Raw genomic sequence first — 23,048 nt, 5'->3', positions numbered from 1 at the left:
TATTCATCACTTTCCTGGATGTAGTTAATGTCCGAATATTTGACTCTTAATGTTTACAAAGTTGCCTGCGCCAGGTCTGTCCTCACTTCTCCTACACATCCTGATCAAGAACAAGCACTTTATGTAAGTTTGGATTTTATTCTTTTAGTCAAAACAAGTATAGGAAAAAGATCTTCATTTCCTGTGAACAGACCTGGCTCTCTTAGATCCTTCTCAAGCCTTAATCCTAAGCTTCCAATGACCTTGGTGCTTGGCACTTGTTATTGCACATACCCTCTTCTCTACTAACAACCTACCACAACCACAAGATTCACTGAAGAATCAAAGCAGTAAAACTTTTCTCTTGTTGGTATTTTAAAAAGGAAGTAGACTATTTCAAAGTTTTAAGAGCAATTCCTGTACTCAGAAAGATCTTAGAGTTTAAAGTGAACTGAGAGTACTCATTAACAGTGACCCATTGATAAACCCAGAGAATGAAGTCCTGTTTCCATCCAAATAGCAGATAGCCTGCGCAGTACAAGATCTCACACTTCCACCTCAATCTTGCTCTTACGTCATGTCTAGGACTGAGAAATTTGCTTAGTCTCCACATCCATTCAATCATACTATTCTTGGAATTAGACTTGTGCCTTCAGGCTCCAACCAATTCAAAATTCAGTTGTATGAAGCATTCATAATGCGAGACAGTCCCTGCCCCAAAGAGCTTACCATATAAATAGCACTTTCTGAAGGCAAAGAGCCCACAGTCAAGCTTTACATTTCTGTATCAGACCATTCGCAAGGATGCTAATTATTGCCAGGACAACTACAGTTACATGATGTGAAAAATCTTGTCTATTGGGAATCAAATCTCATATTCTGCAAAGCAGTCATCAGAGGACGGTAACTATTTTTAGGCTACTTCTGACCTTTCCGAGAGTAAGGACTGTTCAAAAAAGATGATTAAAATACTAAGTAAATTATGCAGAGAGTTCAATAGTCTGAAGAAAATGTAACTTCATTTAGTCTTGCATAATGCCTTCAGTAACACGGTTAGATTCTTCTAGCCCTTAACAGTCAAATTTTCCACTGTAGTGATGAGACGTAAGTTGGGCTGGTTATTGAGTAATAGAGAGGGCTTTCTTATTTGTGCAAACTTAACCTTCAAGAGAACAAAGATTAATCAACAACATGGAAGAGGTTGTTGTCATGAGATCCAGTCATAAGATTTGTAGGGATTCCTGTAGTGGTTGCAATCCTTAAAACTGGTTTCTGGAATAAAATCTGAGAGATGGGAGTCCACAGAGAAAATGTTTTCAAGACAAAATCCAACATCATTATTAATGATGGAAAAAAGTAGGTTCTACCACCACAGAAAAGAAATCTGGACAGCAAAATCCAGTGCATGAAGCAGGTATTGTGAGGTTGGGATAAACACAGACAAGGCCACCTGGTTATAAATTTGGCATTTAAAGCATCCCAGAGACTTTCAAAGCAAAAGTTCCCCATTCTGAAGTCATCTCCAGTGTACCTTTTGACTGACCTTTCCTTTAGGAAATTTTTGGTGTTTGGAAGTGTTACTTGCACCCTAAAGCAAAATATCTGTGACAAATGGCTGCATGGTACAGGTCAGCACCCACATGTAGCTGCACAGTCTACAAGGTTCCAAGAAACTGGGGGACAAGATTTCCAAGACACCCAGTTTGCTGAGCCCACTCTGCAATGTCAGTACTGTTTCTTTTAATGGGAACAGATCTTCACAAATGCTGCATAAAGCCTCCAAAAGGGTGTTCTGCAGCATTTGAAAAGGGGAGGGCGACAGTATTCACATGCTGTCTCTGCCCACAGACAGATTGATCTGCTCGCAGTGGTTGAACTTAAAAAAATCTTAGCAAACACTCCTAATATAAGGATCAGCAAGCATTTGAAATTCCTTAACCAGGAGAAAAGCCTCATTTGTAGGCTTGTCACATAATGCAGCCTGAGACGGGTGGGCTCAGTCTGTCACATCACTTTTCTCCAAGCTGCTAAATATCTTTCATTGGGGCTTACAATAAAGCGCCCACTGCTACCTGCGAGTCAGTACAGCACCGATCACGTGAGGAGCTGGGACGAACCAAGTCATGCTCACATTAGTTTATGCTTCCTTAACTCCCTACTTATCTATCAGGCAAATAAAAGTCTGGGTATTGAAACATCAGAGGCTTTGCTGTCAGATCTCTCAAAAGAATGGAGAAAGGGAACGTGTGGGTAGTGGGAACCAGCAGAAATGAAGGAGCTGAACTCAGAGGGAAGGACTGGCTTAGAGGCGTCAGGAAAGCTGGAAGCAGCTGACTTGTGCACCTGACTGAAGGGCAAGTTTCTGGTGAGGAACCAGGGGAAGCAGTCATTGCACCAAAGGCTGGGTTGGGTGCATGTCAGGTGTGCTTCATCTGGTTCTACTGTGACAGGAGCAGGTAGCTCCAGACTCACATGTTGTGCCTGAAAGCATCAGGAGCAAATAGGCCAAAGATCCTAGTTTCTCAGCCACCTCTAACAGGAATGAGCATGGCATAGGAAAGGAAGCTGCAGCAAGCAGGCACTCTGTCTGGAATGTTTCGCTGAGCTTTCCCCGCATTGTCAGCAACTCTTTGAGCATTTCAGGGCATCCAGAAAAAAAAAAAAATAAGAAAACCAAAAACCACAGGGCAAACTGAAGGCAAAGCACAACAGCCTGCAAAGGTTCCTCTGAGTAGCTGCGTAGCGGCGGGAGCGTGTGAAGAACCGGGACTTGCCTTTGCAGGATCCAGCGGTGGGGACACAAAGGCTCACAGTGGGAAGAGAAGCAGAACCCAGGCACTGTGCCAGCTCAGATAACCAAGGGGACAGGAATAAGGAAACCACAGAGCTCTGCAGTAAGCACAGGGATTAGGAGAGGGGTAGATGGAACAGTCAGATGAAGTAACTGACCCAAAACTGCCTTCTCAAAACTCAAGATTTGTGTTTTAAAAATACCAAGTGCACTTTCCCCTTTTCCTATTTCCTACTGTTTTTTTTTTTTTTTTTTCCCCTTTTTTAAGGAGTTTTTTTGTTTGTTTGTTTAATTTTTTTTTAACACTTCCTGGTTTTGGCTTAGGTTGGATAAGAAGGTGCCAGAACACTGCTAGGATATCTGCCTGTTCTCAGTGTTTCTGGCCCAACCAGGAGTAGGAGAAAGCTGGACTCTCTTGAGAGCGTCTGTTTCCATTTAATTTCCAGGACAGTTTTACAGACTTACAAGGTCAGGGTAAGGTGCCAGACTTCTGGGTGCTGCTGAAAAAGCTTGAGCCCTTGGAAACTTATTCTCTCTCAGTTGTCAGGAGAAATGTTGTAAACACAGAGGGTAGAGAGCTGAGGAAATGATGGTGTCACTGGTAGGCTACTGACATCCCATTGTGAAACGTGGGGGATTAGAGCTTCGCATGCTACCTGCTTTATCAAGTCACCCTTTCTTTCTTTTCTTTCCAAGACCAGGTCTGTTTCATAACGGAGGCCTACATGGTATTATTCAAAGCACTGAGTCAGGGATAGCTCCTGACTGGGTTGCACAGTACCAACCAGGCACTAAATACAAACGATTCCATTAACCTCTTCATGTTTCTTTTAGTTGTATATTTCATGCCTTTAAAAAAAATATCGGGGAAACATCTGTCACTGTGACCTGGGCGATGTGGGTAACGCCTTGTGAAAACAGGAGGTGCCGGAGGACCTGATTGGTGAGAGTCCCCTGTGGGCTATTCACTGATGTGCTATAATTCCCTGGGTGTTATTCTGGGGATGCCAGAGAGGAAAGCTGTTCAGAGGCTGATGACTGAGAGGCAGGAAAATTCTCCCTGAGAGCAAGCAGAAGTAAAAGCAAAGCCTCCTGGGAGCTGTCAGTGTGGGTGTAACCTGCTGGAGGTTTGGGTTTTTCCTCCCCTCCTCCCACGGCAGCAGAGCCTGCACTGGTACCTCACTTTCAGCTCCTGCATGGCATTGCTCTTACACAGCTTTGCGATCACTGTAAGTGCCAATAAAGGGAGTGGGGAAACTGTGCTGAACCTGCAACTCAAGGGGGTTGTGGAATTAGTGCAAGAATTTGTCCAGCTTTTCTTAAGCTTTACTGTGGGACTCTCAACCCTTTTGAGTATGTTTATTTTTTTTTTGGCATATTGAAGAAACCTCTTTTGCTTCACAAAAACTCAGCCCATCCATGGTCAAAAGGTCAGTCACATTTTCTAGAATCCTGGAGACAGAACAAAGCAAGTACCATACTATTACTACTAGTACTACTACAACTAATAATAATAAACTAAAACAACCCACAACTGACCTTACCCCTGATGCAGCTCAGACCTTTGTCATTTTCAGAGTTTTATTCTTCTAAAGCAATCTACTTCAGGTCAACTCTCTCTAAGCTGCCAGAACCCGTTTCACACAGTCCAAAGGAAGTAACACCTCTCCTTGCTCTGTTTATGTAACTGCTACGTTCAAAGCAGAATGACTGCACCAGCAAGTCCAGCACCAGGCTCAGAGCTAGCAGAAAAACAAGACATAAAAGCAGCTGCTTGACTTAAGGTAAGCGATGGCAACACATGACACGTGGAAAATTAATGTTAGGAACTCCTAAACACTTCTGAGAACGAGTGTATCTCAGTGAGAGCTTGCACTGAGCTTATCACTGGGTAGAATAGGATTTTCCTCTCCTAATGTTGTACTTAGTGTGTTTAACAAACAAATATTGCTTTTCTAACTCTCTTCTGCCACTTTTTCAACTGTTCACCAGCCTATGCAACTCAAAAAAGGAGTTTTTACATAGGGTGACAGAAGAAAAAACAGTTGAAGTTTTGTTGCTGAAGGCATTTTGGAAATACCTGGGGGGAAATCGTCTGAAAGCAAACATCGTGAGCCAGCACTACAAGCACAGCTTAAGATAGAAGCATCTGTATTGCTATTCCAAACCTGGATTTGTCTTCCTAGAAGATGTATCATATACTACATATATTTGAAGAATCTAGCAAAGATGTGAGAAACAGCCTCACTCGTGAAAGACAAAGTGCAACACCAACAGTGAACCAGCTATAAGAGTTCAAGATTACACTGCAGTGTGCCTCCAAGCCCATTTTAAATAGCACAAACAGTAATAATAATAAACCTAGAGGTTCAAAGTGAAAAGCCACCAACACATACAGATATCTGCTCAATCTATAAAGTGTTTAGAATCAGAAAAAGGGAAGGCTAGACATTAGTACATAGCACAGCTAACAGAAACCTGGGCTATTAATTTTCAGAACTGCAGAGATCATAGAAAACAAGTGCATAAATGGATATATTGAAAGAAAAAAAAAACAAAACCCACAGCAAAGATATTTAATTTTCAGTCTTAGAGCTTTCCAGGTATGTCACAGAATCACACAATTGCAGTGGTTGGAAGGGACATGTCAACTATGGTAGTTACAGTACACACAAATGCTAAATGAAGGCCCAGGGCTAGAAGACAAATCAAGAAAGAACCACCTGACCACAGTGATGGCATGCAGTACCATCTGCCTTCTCAGAAGAAAGTATTTAAAAGTTCCCTGAAGATAAAGAGCATTCTCTAAATACAACTTTTGAGTACCAGCATCTTGTTTTGAGGTTATTTGAATAGGAGCAGGTTCTATCATCCTCTCACACTTCTGGGGAGAAGGGCAACTACACAGAACGATGTATGAAATTACAACTTTTGATGCTACATGCTGTCAGATGATTTTGAGAATTGCGTGGCTGATGACGTTACAATTATTTGGCTTTGTTTAAGTTTTGTGGGCTTTAACATTGGCAGAAAGACTTAAGGCCTCCACAGGCTTTCAGTTATGAACAGTAATTGTAAACTAACATTCTGAATGTTATTTGGTCAGCCCACAAGGACTAGAATATATCCTTCAGTGCACTCAGCCTTCACATAATGACTACCTCCAGTGATCCACAAGCAGGGCCTATGGCTGTAGGCACTGAACTTTAGAAGTCTTTGAAAGAAAGCCGTAAGGCAGATCTGTAATGCATCTGACAATCCACTGGGGAGCTCAACAAAAACACTAATAATTTACCCGGCCATGTAGCTTTCAGCTTCTGAAGATAAAAGAAAACACATTAATTATTAAAGCCACCCACTCTTCCCAATAATTTTAAAGCACGGACTGAATAAACATTTTGTCTAGTTCAATAATGACATCTACATATCTTGGAAAGGAAGAGTTAATGGCCGCAGCAGATGATGGAGAAACCACCAGTGCTCCTGCAACACAACAGCCGGTGGGTTGATGGCAGCAGCTGCAGCTCGCAGCTCGCTCCCCAGCTCAGCTGTCTCACTACACACTGGGATGCGAGGAACCTCTCCTGGCCTAGCAGCTGTCTCCCTTAACGGACTGCCCAGCTCACTGCTTCCAGACACCATCAGTTTCTCCCTGCTCAACCCCTCTTTGAGCCCTTTCACACAGCTCCGGGTTCAAACCTGCCCTGCGGATACACAGAGTCAAATCCCTCTCTGCCATGCCACAGGTGAGAAGCAGAATGCTCTCACTCTGGCACTCAGGCTGGGAACCAGATAATCCCATAAATGAGCCGAGCCACCACTTTGAAGCTTCTGGAGAAAACAGTTACAATTTCCTAACAGACTTCAAAATCAGTATGGTAAACACGTGCCCAAGGCAGACCGCCCTTTGAAGGATACCACAGATAGCATCTTCCTAAGCAGATCTCGACTTCCTTCAGTGCAAACAGAACGCTGGGGATAAGTGCTGAGACATGTCTTTAAGTGAACTGGCATTCAGAAGCGCGGCTCTTATCTCTGTCATCTTGTCACTGTGATAGGAGCGGGTGAGCAAAGCCAAGGTTAGCTACCGGCCCGCCAACAATAGCAGCATGTGGTGCCTTTCAGAGCATGAATGCCCGTTTTTTACTGCAGGTGCTCTTGTGGTGCGGCCACAGGAGGAAAGCAATAACTGACATCCTTTTCCATTCAATTTACAGTGAAAAGAGTGTTTGTAATTTTGAAGTTGACTGGCTGAAGCTCAGCCCATATGGTGGCTGTTGTTCGACAAAGGAAAAAAAAAAGTACAGTGCTTAAAGCGGAAAGAACAGGCAGTCTGTGCCTGGCTCTAAGCTAGGAGGGGTTCTGGCCCACTTTCATTCATATTTAAATGTATGTGTTCACACTCGGGGGAACAGGGACACCGAGAAACGTTTCCTAATATTGCAAATTACAGCTTTCCTCTTGGTCTTGTGTGTAATGCACAAAGAAAAAAACCGAACGCAGATTTGCATCAGTGTCCCATGAGGAACGTTAAAGGTTAGAAGCACAAGCAGCTGGAAAACACATAAAGAGCACAACACAAAGTACAGTTCGGTTCCTTCTTTTCAGAATATTCCCCTCTCGTTTGCCTTCTAATCAGCAGCTCTGAAAGGCCCAGAAGTTGCTGTCTACAGCACATAATCCTGTGCACAAACGCACACAAACAGCACAGATCACTTCATCTATGTTGGTGAGGGGAAATGTAGTTCTGAATGGAAATGCCTGGACATAGGAGGATAACCTCACTTGGTTTTAGTTTTCAATTTTTTATCTAGGTTGTTAGCAACATTTCCTTAGAAACAGATACACAAATTGAACATGGCAAATACCTCACATGGACTCTTGTAGTAAAGAACACTTTGAACAAGAATCTGGAAAATGACATCGAGGTGAAAAAGGGAGAATGATGACTTCAGGTTCAGCTCAAATAAGTTAGCTATCAAAACAGCGTGCAGTGGTTGCACAGTAAAGCCAGGAGATGAACAAACTGCACAGTGTTCCACAGCTCTGGGGCTTCCCAGGAAAACAAGGAACAAAGTACAACAGACAAAGAAGCAGCAGCAAGCTGGAAGGAGGGGAAGGACAAGGTGATAAACTGTCTTTTCTACACCTGGATCTCACTACCGTCCAGCATAGTTCTTAAAAACATTTACAGGGGGATCAGTAGACATGAAACCGTGACATAACTTGAAGATGTGGCAATTTCAATAGCTTTGTACACAATGCTTATTAAGTTGTTTTTCCTGTGCAATATAATCCTAGAGATAGGAACTTCACAGAAATGTACCTGCATGCCACTGTACACATTGGCAGCTACTGCCAAGCAGCTGCTTTTGTCTGTTTTCCCTCTAGTGCAGGGCAGGACACAGGTCACATTAATAAAGCCACAAAGGACGTGTGTCAACCTCTAATGTCATCAATTGAAAATGGTCAATAACAGCATCTGCAGCCTCCTACACTTCCCAAACTGCCCATCACAGGTACCTTGTACTCATATCTTCATAGGGACAGCTTTCCAGTAGTGTTGGAAAGGCCATACAAACAAAACAGGAGTGTGTCCAAACATGCAGGGGAAGGAGCGAAAGCGACTGTACACAAATCAATCTGAAAACATTGCTTTGATTTTGTTGATTTTGATACTGTTATTATAAGACATTAATTAGGCACTGGAGTTTAAGACCAGTAACACAGAAAGGCAATATTGCCCAAGAGGCAAAATCCACATAGGCCAGCCCATGGCAGGGCCAACAAAGGCTCCCTTTGCTTCAACCTGTCACAGACTGCAGCAAGAAAATTCAGTTTTTCAGACTCAGAAAAACTGCAGGATGACAACATGAAGGATATTACTAAAGAAGGTGATAAACACCACTCAGAGGAAGAACCATTTCTAAGAAGCTCCACTGAGACAAGCTGCCTTAAATGAGGAAATTATATTTGTTGGTTCATGTAAGATTGCTGCCTTCTATAAATGAAGGACACTTGCTGTAGGTAAAAAACAATAGACTGATTTTTTGCTATGTGTCTGAAATTCAAAAGTTAATGGTTGTGGAGAAGAGTTTCTTCGCTGTTGTTTCTTAGCCTAAATGATAGAGCTATTTAGATGGGAATTTAAAAGATGTTTGTAACACATGGGTTGGCTTATAAGGAGCATGTTAGGAACACTGAATGTGACTACATGGATGCCAATTTACTATCTCTGAAATGTTATTTTGAGCAGCTAAGGTAGTTGCACATCTAACAATATTAACATAAGCATGTTGAGGTCTGCCCTATATTTCTGCAGGTTTTACTAGCAAGGCCAGGAGTCAACATCAGTGATTTACAGTAAAAAGGGTGATGTCATTGAAATGCAAAGAAGATCAGAAGCCCCAGAGACAAATTATCTTAACAGCAGAGTGAGATCATTCCATACACTCATCTACTCCAAGGAGCAATAATCACACAAACCTACACATAAAGACTATGTTGAGCATTAGGTAAAAGCTACTGAGGCAGCACTTCTTCCCCCATAATACAGCAGAGTGCTGTAGATTTTGCTCTGAGCTTCACCGTGAAAAAGCTTACTCTGCAGAAGCCCTGATAGATTTATTTTTGTTAAACACTTACTTTTTGCTAAAACACTATGAAGAAAATCGTCTAACCATATGTAAAGTTGAACAGAAAGATTTTTTGGTTCCATTTCATACAGAAACACTGATACTTACATGGAACAAAATAATGGGGTTCAGAAAAAGGAAGTTTGCCTTCAAACCTCTAATGAAAGTTTTAAAATAAAGCTGCTCCCTGTGCTAAAATTCCACAGGCTGGCTAAGATCCAAATCTACGAAAAGAATGAAATTCCCTATTGATTTTCATAGGTTCTCAATCAGGTTTAGCTTCATGGATTTCACAAAGCTACAACATTACCTAACTAACATTAGCTACCGAGATAACAGATTTGTACAAGTTTACAAGTAGCTGAATAAAGATCCATGGTTTTGTTACTACCAGAGTAATTTACACCAAATCCTATTGGATTTGTATCTCCATTATCTCCTGCACCGTTCTCCTACGGAAATGTTGTGGTGGCTGTTGTGGCTGTTCTTTGCAAAGAAAACTCATCCCTCCAGAACAAGGAGATACTGTTCATCTGCAACAAGAATGAACAATTCATCAGCATTTAAAAACAGGGTTTTTAAAAAATGAATTAGTTTGTATCACGAGGTCTCCTCTCATGTAGAAATTATAAGCTTTGAACTGTTAGCTTGTCTCTTTCACCTCAGATAAAGCCAAACTGCCAAAGTTCAGTGCTTCCAAAATGAAAAGGAAGGCCTACATCATTCATCTACTAAAAAATTGCAATTGTGCTCTCACATGAGCTCACTCACTTCCTGGATGTGGGTGTTTCATCTAAACTTCTAAGAGGTCATCAAAATACATTTACATGAATATACATCACTGCTTCCGCTGGGTGATTTTAATGCATCTCACAGCTGTAAGGGTTTTCTCAGCTTTCAAAACATTCTTTTTTAGAAAAGGTGTTATAAACTCATTCCTTTCTTTCTACGTACATCAATAAAATTAGATCTACCTCTGAAACCCCTTATCATCCTAGCATCAGCCCCCACCTTCCCATTTGCCCTGTCCTAAAACTCTAATACTTTTACCTGACATTTTGCAACACATTCTGATCTTAGAGCGAAAGCTCCTCTAGGTGGTAGGCATGATCCACAGCTATTCCCTCCTGATGCCATCACAAATCAGGTGCTTCCACCACTGATTAATACTGCTGTGCTGGAAAGACCAACTGTCATGAGGAAACAGACTCCTCTGTGAAATAGGTTTCTCCTTGGTATTCCTTCCAGAAGACAAGGATAACCTTGTCAACAAAACTTACACCACCGTGGCTGTTCCTCCAGTAGAAAGCATCGAGAGTAGAAACACATTTTTGGACATATCTCACAAAGTATTTTACTGTGTGCTCATGTGGCAGACAGTCTGCGTGGCTGAAGGTGAAAGATGCAGCCGTATCGGCTGATCTCAGGAATGTGGTCCACTAAAGAACCATCCTGCCCTGAGGGATGCCACAAGGTCTCTGTGTGGAAGGTTTTATCAGTTAATGCTGCATAAACCAGTAATGACTGCTGATTAAGTATTATAATACACCTCTGAGCAATCAGCATAGAAAAAAACACCCCAGATTTTGCCAACAGTTTCTCCACTGCTGCACAATCCACAAATCATTCATTTCACTTCCCACAAGTATGCATTTAGCTTTTTAAAAGCCACTGTATAGCAAATTATGCAGAGTTCAAGAAGACACTTGCCAGAGCTGAAGGAAGAGAGAAAATACATTTTTGATCCATTGATGAGATCCAGCGATGTTCTCCCCTATTTTGGTATCTCAAAGGAAAAGCAGCGTTCTCTCAGGGAATGTAACTATCAGGCAGTAGAAAATCTCATCACAAAGAGGTCTGACATAGCTGCGTCATCAGAAGAAATACGGCACAACGGGGAAGTCTCCATCTTCACCTTGAAACACTAAAAATACACCTGTGATTCAAAGAATTTCCTTAAATCCACAGAAAAAAAAGGAAATAAAACACTCCCTCCTCACATCGCTATAAATCTAAAAAATGTTTCCTAGAGGATAACCACATAGAATCAGTGTAGCTTCAAGGGACAGAAAATATCCTCTGATTTGGAAATTTACACAAGTTACAGGATGTCAATCGAAGTACAAGGAAATCATTATTGCAGACTTTCTCTGCAACAACTCCACCAACCTTTCCAAAACAATGAGTTATAGATAAAAGGTTTACTGAACCTTCCAAATTCTTATTTTCCCTGCTATAATGTTACTTCTAGTTGCACAATTTCCAGACTGGAGTTTGCTCATTTCTCCAGTAGCCATCTCTTCATCTTCTGGCCCTGGTTACTGTTGCACCTACAACAGCATTTATTGTCAACAAAAGCGGAGTAAAAAGCTTTTACTCAGCACTGTGATCTGCTGCCCTTTTGATACTTATTCAGAATAATTAAAGCTGATCTGAAACACTCAAGTTCAATTTCAATAGAATTTTACACCTAAAATACCAAACATTATTTTGTTTCTCTCCCTTATGTTGCAAGACTGTCTAATGGCATTGTGCAAGACTGATGCATAAAGTCTTTCTCTTACTGAGCAAAGAAGAAAGGCTGATTTATAAGAACCAGTGAACGAAGGAAAGCTCCAGTTCTCTTTATAGTCTCATTCAGTACCACTTGCCCAAGTACCCCAAAGATTTCACCTAAGCACTTCAATTCATAGAATTCATCAACTCCCCCAGTAAAAGCACAACACAAACACATTTGCTCTAAGGCAAACAAGAGGTCAAAGGAGTTCTAGTTGTGCTGTTGTGCTTTGTTTTCTTTTTTAAAATCCTACTTAAGTCACAGAATCATAGGGGTTGGAAGGAACCTCCATTATCAGGACACCCACCTCATCCAGCAGCGGGCTCATGTTGTCCCTAGTCTTCCTTTTGCCATTGAGATACTTAAAGAAGCCTTTTATGTTGTCCTTGACCTCTCTTACCAGATTTAATTTCAAACGGGCATAAGCCTTCCTTGTTGCATCCCCACATGTTCTGACAACATGTTCCTATATTTCTCTCAAGTGGCCCCTTTTCCACATTCCATAGACTTTTCCCTTGAATTTTTCCCATGAGCTCCCTGCTCATTCATGGGTCTCCTGCAACATCTGACTGATTCCTTACCTCTAGAGATGCACAGATTTTAACTTGGAAGAAGTGGTGCCTGAGTGCCAATCAGCTTTCTTGGGCCTCCCTACCTTCTAATGCCAAGAGATGCCTCCATGTAGGTCCTTGAAGAGGTCAGGTTTGGCTCTCCCAAAGTCCAGGGTTGCAATCCTACTTTCTTCCATTAAGATCCTGAACTCCATTATCTCATGGCTGCTGCACCCAACACTGTCCCAAGCAGTCCTTCCTTGTTTGTAAGAACAAGGGCCAGCAGCACACCTCTCCTCCTCTGGCTCCTCTGCCTGCATCAGAACTTTATCTACTACACACCGCAGGAGCCTCCTGGGCTGTGTGTGCCTAGGAGCACTGCTTTTCCAGCAGACACCAGGATGTTGAAGCCTTCCATGAGAACCAGTGCCTATGATCACAAGGCTACTTCCAGATGTCTGCAATAGTCATCATAAGGAAAACGCAAGGTACAAAAAATAAAACAAGATCAACTACTTGCATATGTACTCTGATAAAAAGAAGAATAGCTCAGCATACATTCTACAAGAACTGATGAACAAAAACTAGCAATAACTACCATTTTACCCCCCAGAGTAGCTCAATATTTTAGGACAAGGATTACTGTCAGCCTCCAACCCTTCTGCTTTGGAACATGCAGACTCAGAGCAAGAATTAAATCTAAGGAAGAAGACCATGTTCAGGGACTATTAGCAGTTCTTTGTGTTACCAAGTGACCAACGTTTTCAAAGGATTCAACATCTCTTTTTAAATAAAAATTTCTCAAGAAGCTTATCTGCAATCAAACAAACAAATAAATAAATCCTTTATAAAAAGTATTACAGAAGTCACTTTTTCAGTTACAGTAAAAGACCACAACACAGACTTAAGAGCCTGCCCTTCAGAGCCACAGGTCTTTCATTTGCTTGGTGGTTTGGGATTTTTTGTTTGCTTTTTTAAAGCAAAATACTATATTTGGGGGTTCTTGTATGCATTTGGGTTTTTTTTTGCCATCATGATGAAGCTGCAAACATTTTCAACTTTTTCTCTAATTTGATGCCAACATCAAACTGGAAAGTTGTTGGTTTTTTTTTTTTGTTTGTTTTTGTTTTTGTTTTTTTTTAATGAAAACAGAGATTCTGATGAAATGCAAGACCTGAGGTTTTTAGGAAAAACAAAATATCATGAGATTTGTCATAAAAACATGGAGCTGGCAACAACAACAGCCTCCTCATACACAGTAGTTTGCTGTTTGCAAGAGTGCTTACAAGCCTGTAAAAATATTTCAGCTCTCCAGTAAAATAAAAAATGAAGAAAAAGAAAATAGTCTCAGCTAGCATTATTACAAGTACCTGGTATTCACAAAATGAAGCGTCACAAAAAGCAGCTTCTCATCAGGCAGAAAACAAACAGGACACTGTTGTTCTATTGCTTCAACTGAAGCAACAGAAGCCGCAATGATTTGCCCCAAGCGATACTTTGGTCCAGAATCTCAACCTGCATGTATTAAGCCTGAAAGTTAGGCTGTATTACCATACTTCCATGTAATCAATTGCAAAAGGAGTGCATAACTTCTACAGAGGCAACTTGCCACTCTAATGCAAATGCCATGCCAACCACATGGTACACTGAAGACTGCCTGAAAATGTGCCAACACCACTATTAAAATTATGCATGATTTTCTTCACCTAACAGTTCCTTTGTTGTGCTTTCACTTTTCTCCTAGCCCAGGTTATAGCAAATATTCAAGTTCACTGAATTTCAGCTCTTCTGGTCTCTGTTCTCCCTTTGGCTGCCTGCCCAAAGGAAATCCAATCTCTGGCTCAAGATGGCCAAAAGCATGACCTGGGTAACTCTTTTTTGATTGTCTACGAGTGACTCACACATCATATGACAATGACATTGCTCAAGTGCAAACTGCTAATATCAATACTAAAGCTGTTTATACAACAAAAGCAAGGGAAACTTAAGGTTACTTCACCCCTCAGACATGCTTAGAAGATGCAGCCATTTGCCAATATTTTAGTCAGCTATGAGAGAAATCTACAGTTTCTTTCTGGCCAGAGAAACAAGTCACCCACAACTCTAGAGCAAAAGCTGAGTCCACTATGCTAGTCTCCTTTCTTCCCAGTTCATTATTTTCCCTTGTCAAGCACTGTTTTGGCATCTTCTCCTTGGCTTGGAAGAAACGGTGTTGATAAGCTCAAGCACAAGTGCCAGCTATCAAAAAGCAGGACAATTGCTGTACTTTCCTCTTCTATGGCCCAAACTCTTCAGAAGCCCAGGATGGCAAAGGCCCATTCAAGTACACTGCAGCTTTGGGGTGCTCAACTGAGAGAGAACGCAAGAACAGGAAAATCATTATACTTTCCTTTATAGCAGTCTCTTATACACTCTTGCATAGGCTGTGGATCTCGGAATACCTCTTTGAAGATCCCTGTGTGCAGACATTTTTTACTTTAATAGAAGCCATGATTCATTGCTGGGTCCCAGAAGAAAGGGCTTGAAGTTATACAGAGCTGCTTTCCATGCATCCAGGAAATCAGAATTCAGGGAACTGCTGCTGGGAATGCACAGCTCCCATCATGCTTTCTGGGGTGATGAGACTGCCACAGCCAAGGGGCTTCTGTCAAATCTAAACGACAGTGAGGAAGACAGAGAAACAAGTGACAGAAGTTCCTTCTTTATGCTTTTCTTCACAGAGGCAAGACTATACAGAAGAGATAATCTGAGTGGTAGTTACATTCTGCCTGTCAAGACAGCATCTTCCATACTGCAGACTTGCACACTATTACTGAGCACTTTCAGAGAAACACTGCAATTCCATTATGCAATTGCTACAGTTGCTATACAGGCATCCACAGAAGTGAAGTGTGATGTGATTTTTTTCATTACATTCTTACATTTCTTCCCTAGCCTTTCTCTTTGACATCAGCTGCAGTTCATTTACTCCCTGGCCTTGATGCTTACAGTGTTGGATGTGATAGGAACAGACGAAACATTGTTTTAATACAGGAAGGTTAATCTAAAATAACCTTCCTAAGCTGTTCATACTGCACGACAGTAACATTACAGGAGACATGGGTTCATGAATAGGATCAGCTTTCAATCCCCAGACCAGTGATAACAGCACTTGTCATGAAGATACTGCGCCTAGTCTCCAGGGGAAGTGCAGCTTCAGCTGCCACTTACACAGCTCCTTCTGTCAATCACTCCATGAAGCAATGCCAGCTGCTTCTTCTAAAAAAGTCATTTTCTTGACCTCCTAAAGGTAAATGCTATCATGACAAGAGATGAAAGATGGAAAACAATTTGCTGCAAGTATGCTCCGTAGCATCCCCATCACCTGTTAGTGTATTACAGCACCATGTGGCTCTGAACACATCTGTGTCACTGAGCAAATATATCAGTCTGGAATTAGACAAATTATTACAAACCCATCATACAAAAGAGTTTTAGAAAAATAAAAATAAGGATTTTTGGTCAAACATGTATGAGAGGCAACAAGTATTCATTGCTAAATGAGCATATCATTCACAATACAGTTTGCTTTTTTTTTTTTTGTCATCTCAGTCCATATTCCTACATGACTGATCTTTACTTTAAATGCTCCCCTTCATACCAAGTTGGACTATAATCTCAGAGCACTAAGCAGTAAGCCTAGTCCAAAAGTTACACTGCCTTCACACATGGCAAAGGAATAGACCTCCTGAAGCTGCCATGGACTTTAAGTTCTCTTTAATCATGACTAAATCTGCCTTTTCATCAGCCTTCGTGCAGCTCCTCTAAGGACAGCACTTGTGCTTGCACCACAAACCATTCCAAACCATTTTCTTGAACCCTACAATTACAGAACAGCTGAATTCCCCTACTTCAAATTCTATGAAGTCATCGAGAGAGCAAAAAATTGTATTCTGACCTCCTAGTTAAGAGATCAGAGATCATTTGGTACTATCCCACTCCAAAATTAGTTTTGGCCCTCTAAAGCCATCTTTTAAAATGAAGTTTGTGGGTTTCATTTTTTGCAAGGCATGGAGGCAGGAAGTTACTGTCTGCACGAGAATATGGCAGAAGGGACAATAGTGCACATGACTGCTGTAAGTCATCACTGAAGCTCAAGGCTTTCCTAAGCCTGAAGACTTGTACTACAGCAAAACAAAGGTCATAATATTCCAAAGTAGCAGTTTACACCAGTGTAAATCATTCAGAAAGCAATGAAACAAGAGTGACTTATTCATTACCTGACTTTATTTATTGCAGTGTAAAAGAGCCACCAGTAAAATTCTGGAAAGAACTCTCCACAGATAAGAAAAAGGCCAGCACTGAACTGGTGACAATGATCACTCCACCTCCCATTTGAAACTTCTCTTGAGGAGATGCATACTTCAGCTGTGCTTTGTGACCACTTCACAAAAAGCAGCAGAACATTACAGAATTTCCCTCCCTTTTGCGGGACAGCAAACGTGTTTGTGAGCATGCAGGAAACGCATAGTTTAAAAAAGGCTATGGATTTTTTCTTGACAGAAGTCTACTTTTGTTGCCTTTGCAAATTATTATTTATTGTTAGCTTTCCACACTAGCATCTTTTCTGAGGGAAAACAAAAAGCACCTAGAAATCTCACTGGAGAACAATGAGACATGATACTTTTGTAAGGGTGAAGGACAATCCTTCTATGCAGCCACCAAAAATGCAAACAGTGAAACAGGGAAACACTACTGAAACTTTGCTCCTCTTCTTTTTGGTTCCAATTCCAGAATCAGCAAATCTTTATAAAAACGAGCAGCTTCAGTAATGATATTTCCATAAATTGATAATAAAAAGATTCCTCTAAATGTCAGTGAGGGGTTACGGAGCTGGATCCCTCAGGAAAATAGGAAGTCAAGGAGGAGGAAAGAGAAATTATAAATAAATAAATATATAATGAATCTGTAGGAAAACAGGATATGTTGAAACAAAAGTCTTGGCCCAAACCACACAATTTTAAGGTATCTATTTTTCCTTCCTGTTAGTCATGCTTTGCAAGAGTTTTATGATCATGAAATGATACTGCTGTAAAAGATGAATGCATATAAACTTTTCAGTTCAGTTGATTATTAATAGAAAATAATTTAAAAAAAAATCATTTTCATCTTATTTCCTTTAGCACAAAAGGAATCAAAAAGCACAATACTCACAATGAAGAATATGATGGAGTCACATAAAATAGAGACCAAAATTCAAAAATATCGATAAATCAAAATGGTATTTACATGTAAATGTTTTATCTTACATGTTAACTATTTTTTTAAGCCCCAGTAGAGTCAGTCAGGTCCATACAGGCCTACACAATCATTTCAAGTTACTATCTCAATGGATAAGCAAGAAGCAAATCACAGATACTAACAAGTTTGAGAAATAAGACTGCAAACTGGTGAAAAATAGCACAAACAGAAATGTAGACGCTTTTTGTCACTCCACAGACATATATATGCATCTGGATCTAACACTAAGCAGTAGAAAAAATAATAACATTTAACACACTTCAAAGAAGAATTTCAAAATGTTATAAATACCAAAGGATTGTGTCAACACTACTACAGGTAGTGAACAAACCTTAGCTGCTTTCTTGACTGCCTTCCATCACACAATGCAATGAGGAAAACTGTACTTCCTTGCCTAAATTCAACCCTTCCATTTTTATAAGCAGTCTGAACAAGAACCAAAGTGAATCAGAAGTTAAGTGAGAATTCAAATCATGCATTAAAAACAAGTGCTGACAAAATAATTGAATGCATTCATATCCTCTTCTCCACATGCTTTAATTCCGCTTACAAGGAAAACCAGCAAGAAGCACAGAATAAGTCTACACAGCATTATGAACCACACTGAAGTAGAACAGAGAAACTGTAATTCAAGAAGCAAGTCCTCAAGATACCCTGCTCACAGAACTCAGTTTGATATGATCAGAGTCAAGAGAAAAGTCACCTGAATTTGTGGTTCCAGTCCAGCTTCCAAGTCACACTGCAGAAGGTTTTAAGATCTGCAAGCTTCTGTTCCTTAGGTCATCTCCTCCACAAATGGCACTAGGTTTATAAATGAAAAAAAATTCAGGCATATTGGAGAAATAACTCTAAGCAACAGTGCTGTTTTACTCACATAATTGTTAATTGCTGTACCTCCTGCACACAGTACAAGAATGAAATGGATGTTCAGATTTTCAATTATACCAGAAACATCTATTCTCTCATCTACTTATTATCACTTCCTCTGTGGAAACAAGCATAATTCAGCAACAGTTGCAGTTCCTTCATCCTTATGGGCTTGTGGGCCTCAAGTAGCTGTACAAACAGGCGACTCCTTGCACCAATACACAACCACATGTTCCTCAGGCATGGCAATATTTCAGGCCTAGCTATAATGTACTCCTTAGTTTAAGGCTCCTTTTCAATCTGTCTGTCTACAAGATGAGCTAAAGATGCTCCATACAGAACCAAAGATTACCAGGGACTTGAGACAGTATTCACATCTAATTTAGGGATTCTGTTTGGTACAAAAATATTTTGCACCTCTGGTGTCTCTACTCTTATAGCATTAATACTGATGCTGTCCTAAATGGACACAGAGTCACAGGAAAGAAAATACAGCACAGCATTCCAATTACACTCTGATTTCTCCTTTAGACTCCTGCTTTAAGAATATGAAGTTCGTTGAAAAAAAAAAGACAATTCTGTGGAAAAAGATGGCCAACCACCTAAATTACTAGTGCTTGAAAAATGAAAGATTTTTAAAGCTAGAAGATAAAAGCAACATCCAGAGCCAACAGGAAGGTCTTGCTGGCCTCTGCTTGGTCTTCGTTGTTTTTCACTGGAGAAATAAAGCTCCTTTTTCTTTCCCCCCCCCCCCCCCTCTAAAAAGTGGAATCATTTGGAATACCCTCCCAGTGAATAATTACCATTCATAAAGAGAAACTTAATGTTGATTTTATACATTATCAGTTGCAAGGAGATTTGATTCTCGTAAATCAAATACAGTGCCTATTTTTTTTTTCCTACAAAGTTAAAAAATTGAACATTTACCCAAATGAAGTACCTTAAGAGTTGTGTATGCTCATTTTAAATATGCACTATACTAGCAATAAAACTGATGATAGAAGACAATATAACGGCTACCTCTTGAGCCAATCTTTCCATCGCTTGCTCCATCAGCAAATTACTTATTCTGCTTGGCAGAAATTTTCCAAAATTATCTCATATATATGTAACATAGGCAAAAACCAGCTACAGCTAGCTAAGTTTCCAATAATCCAGAGAAAAAAATATTCATTGTATATAAGCAATTAGATTTTCTTTGCACTAGAAGCCATTACTAAAGACAAAAGACCTAGCACTTGTAGGATGGTTTGATTTTCTAGCATTAATGAGTGGAGTTTTTGCCCCTTAAAAATATTAGGGTTCCAGCATCCTTAATTAATTCTCACCTTCATGCCGTTTGAGATGCAATCTGAAAATAAAATAAAGTATGAAAGCCACTGTTAAATCTTTTAAAACCTATGTTAATGCTCTTTCTGTTTACATAAGTATAGTAGATTACAGTTAATTATGTGGTCACAAAAGTGACCAATACCTACCCATCTCTGAAGGGCTACTTACTATCTCAGCTGTGCAAGCACCTCCATGACTGCATGCCAGACATCCTTAATTGCACCCTGGATTCAGCTAGCAGAGTAGTCGTAGTAGGCATGGGGTCATTAAACAAACATTTATTTATGTCTTAAGCAGTTTCTGCAGGCTGCAGTACCTTCCACAGATATACAGCTGGCAAAGCCCGAACAACGTCAGTATATTTGTATAAGCTCTATTAGGGCTGCTGTGCAGATATACCCCTTGCAAAACAACAGTAATTTATGGAACAACCTTCTAAGGAAGGTAAATATCATCTGCTTGAATAATTCATAAGCACAATCTTAAAAGGAAGCATTTCCATAATGAAAGCAAACAAACTGGAAAAGAAAAGACTGCTATTTAAAATAAAAGCTAAGCAGTCAGAGACATTCTACTTGTGAAACAAGTAACAGTTTCCTTTCCCCTGAGGAGCAGAAGTGATATGAGTAACTTCTGCCTACTGCATTAATCGACACAGGGAATATTTATTCAGAAGGCCCAAGTAGGTGCTAAAGAAATGCTAGGCAATCACAAATTAAAGTGGCTGTACTCTGGAAAGAAAAGAACAACCCATTTGCATCGTTAGCTGAAATGCAACACTTTGCCAATAGTACGATAAGATTTAGCAGAAAGTCAGTTGGCACAAGATTCAAGGACTTAATTACTCATTCATTTAAATAAATATAAGAAACTCTTCAGGGCCACCTATCTATTCAGTCCTTTCCTTTCCAGTTCAAAGCAGTCACATGAAAAGACATGAGAGGTCATACATCACATCTCTCTTGTGCAAGATTTCCATTTTTCTGAACTAAAACTTCCACCCTTTGGGGAATTTGTTAGTGTTGGTCTGAATCACTCTAGGACTTCAACATCTTAGTCACCTGCAAACAGCAAAACATTTTGTATTATTCCTGCAAGCTTTTCTCCTCACTACATTCAAGACAACAGGATGAACAGGTAGAAATGTCTGCAAAGAGTCTGTAAATACTCAAACAGGATTGGCAGGGATAGCTGTGTACCTAGTTCAGAGATGGCAGCTCCCAGCTTAGGACAATTATGTAAACTTTTTTTTTTTTTTTTTAACAAGATGCCTTTCTAAGGAGAGGAAAAAAGAAAAGCATTGTCTGGTTTGCAGTCCTCAGTCTTCCACGTGTGCTATTTTTGCCCTCTGGTTTAAGGACAATGCATTGCTACAACCTGGGAGTAGAGACTGTACCACCACATTTAGATCACTGCTTACACTAGGAAAAGAGTAAAACAAATAGTTCAGAAACTCCAAGAAGGATTACATGTTTTCATACAGGTAACTATGGAAAGTGCTTGCGGGCAACAAATACATTACATAAATGAAAATTAATTTTAAAAATAGAGACAAAAACATTGAGGAGCTAAATTCATTGCATAGTTTATTTGCAACAGACTAGGTAACCAGCTCTAACTGCAATTACATCTGAAAAATCAGAAAGAAACCAATTAAATTAGGAGTTCCCAATCCTGTGACAGCAATAGTGCAGAAAGCTTTAAAATCTGAGATCAGTTCCAAGAAATATGCCTATGATTTAAGTAAATAAACTATTTTCTCAATATAAAAGTTGGAAAGGCTCATGTTTTTCAAAACATAAGCCATAAACATTAGAAAGTGTAAGAAATATGGTGTAAAAGAACAAGTCCAGAAGATATTTTTGATCTGCTGCATAGAAAACTTAGCTGAACCAGGAGAGAAAGGAAGCAGATGCAGCTACTTATTCCTACTGAGGGTTCTTTGCTTTTCAGCATGCTCCACAATTTTTTCTTCTACATAAAGTCCCTTTCGCTTTCTCACTGCATTCATGTACTTGCGGGCCTGGTTCTCAGAATCTGCCTTTTCCCCAAAGTGCAAATATTCTTCTTCAGTGGTTGGTACCCAGAATGGATCACTTGAAATGATCTATAAAAAGAGAGGGGAAAAAAATAATAAAGAGGCATAAAGGTTTCCTAGTATTAGTACATTTCAGGTAATTTTCATCTCTAAAGTATACAGCATGAAGATAAGAGCAGATAGTTTTCTGGACAGTTTATTAGCTACTTAAGCAGAATACATGAACTAGAAACGCCATGTAGCATTCATCACAGGAAGCGTGGGATAGATTTTGAAATTCAATTGTATTTAGCTATGTACAAATTTATTTTAAAACAAATTTAATGGCCAGTCGGTAACAACAACAAATAGCATTTATAAGATTCTTAGTTTTGAAGGAGGAATTCCTTCTTTAGAATATTATGTCACCACGATCTTATCAGAATTTATAAGAACTGAACGTTTCTGACTGTAGATTTCCTCCCTAGATGCAGCTACAGGTAATATTTTACCAAAAGAAGAATAGAAATGCTGCATCCATTTCTTTACCAAAATCCTCATGGGAGAAGGGATGCAGTACATGTTAGTTACTGTGAGAACAGTGATAGTTATGGCAGTAATTGAGAACATCACTCCATGATCACTTCTGAAGTCTAATGTTAGCACTGACAAGGACAGAATAAACTTACCTAAATTCTGACTTAGTGTAACAAACTATTTATTCTGACAAATACTTTTAACTGCCATATGCTATTTCAAGCCAAACAAAATTACTTAATGCTCATATAAGTGACATAAACCAGAAAGAATAAAAAAAAAAAAAAAAAAAAAAAAAAAAAAGGGTTAGGGCAAAGATTTTTCCTAGAAATAACAAATTCCAAATTTAATACCTCAGATGCTACACAACTCTTAGCACTATATAGAAAGTTAGGACAATAACTGCGGTACATAGACTGCCCCAAAAGTAATGCCTCCTATTTATTTCCACAGAGACCTCATCAGATGCAAAGAACACAGTAACATATTGTGTTGTTAAACA

General features: G+C 39.9%; 2 protein-coding genes across 5 annotated transcripts in view; both read right to left on the bottom strand.

The window, feature by feature from the left end:
- The window catches only part of LOC149916274 (uncharacterized), a 37,951-nt gene extending 18,545 nt beyond the window's left edge, over window positions 1–19,406 (bottom strand). The window contains exon 1 of one of the 3 annotated variants that reach the window (XM_090148970.1): window positions 18,497–19,406. The gene's annotated coding sequence lies outside the window, so the exon portion shown is untranslated. Of the gene's footprint in view, window positions 1–4,309; window positions 8,641–18,496 lie in introns of those variants that run through there. The other 2 variants (XM_090148969.1, XM_090148968.1) reach the window with 2 other exon arrangements.
- A 2-nt stretch (window positions 19,407–19,408) lies between these two features.
- EFL1 (elongation factor like GTPase 1) overlaps window positions 19,409–23,048 on the bottom strand; it is a 58,457-nt gene continuing 54,817 nt past the window's right edge. For both annotated transcript variants that reach the window (XM_031587696.2, XM_090148964.1), the window contains exon 20: window positions 19,409–22,099. In XM_031587696.2, the coding sequence (XP_031443556.2) occupies window positions 21,911–22,099 (189 nt within the window). In that variant the 3' untranslated portion in view covers window positions 19,409–21,910. The remainder of the gene's footprint in view (window positions 22,100–23,048) is intronic.

Source organism: Phasianus colchicus, chromosome 12 (assembly GCF_987193195.1).
Source record: "Phasianus colchicus chromosome 12, bPhaCol1.hap1.1, whole genome shotgun sequence".
In the NCBI taxonomy this organism is placed as follows: domain Eukaryota; kingdom Metazoa; phylum Chordata; class Aves; order Galliformes; family Phasianidae; genus Phasianus; species Phasianus colchicus.
Note: the sequence above shows the minus strand (reverse complement) of the source record. Positions and strands in the feature narration are given on the sequence as shown.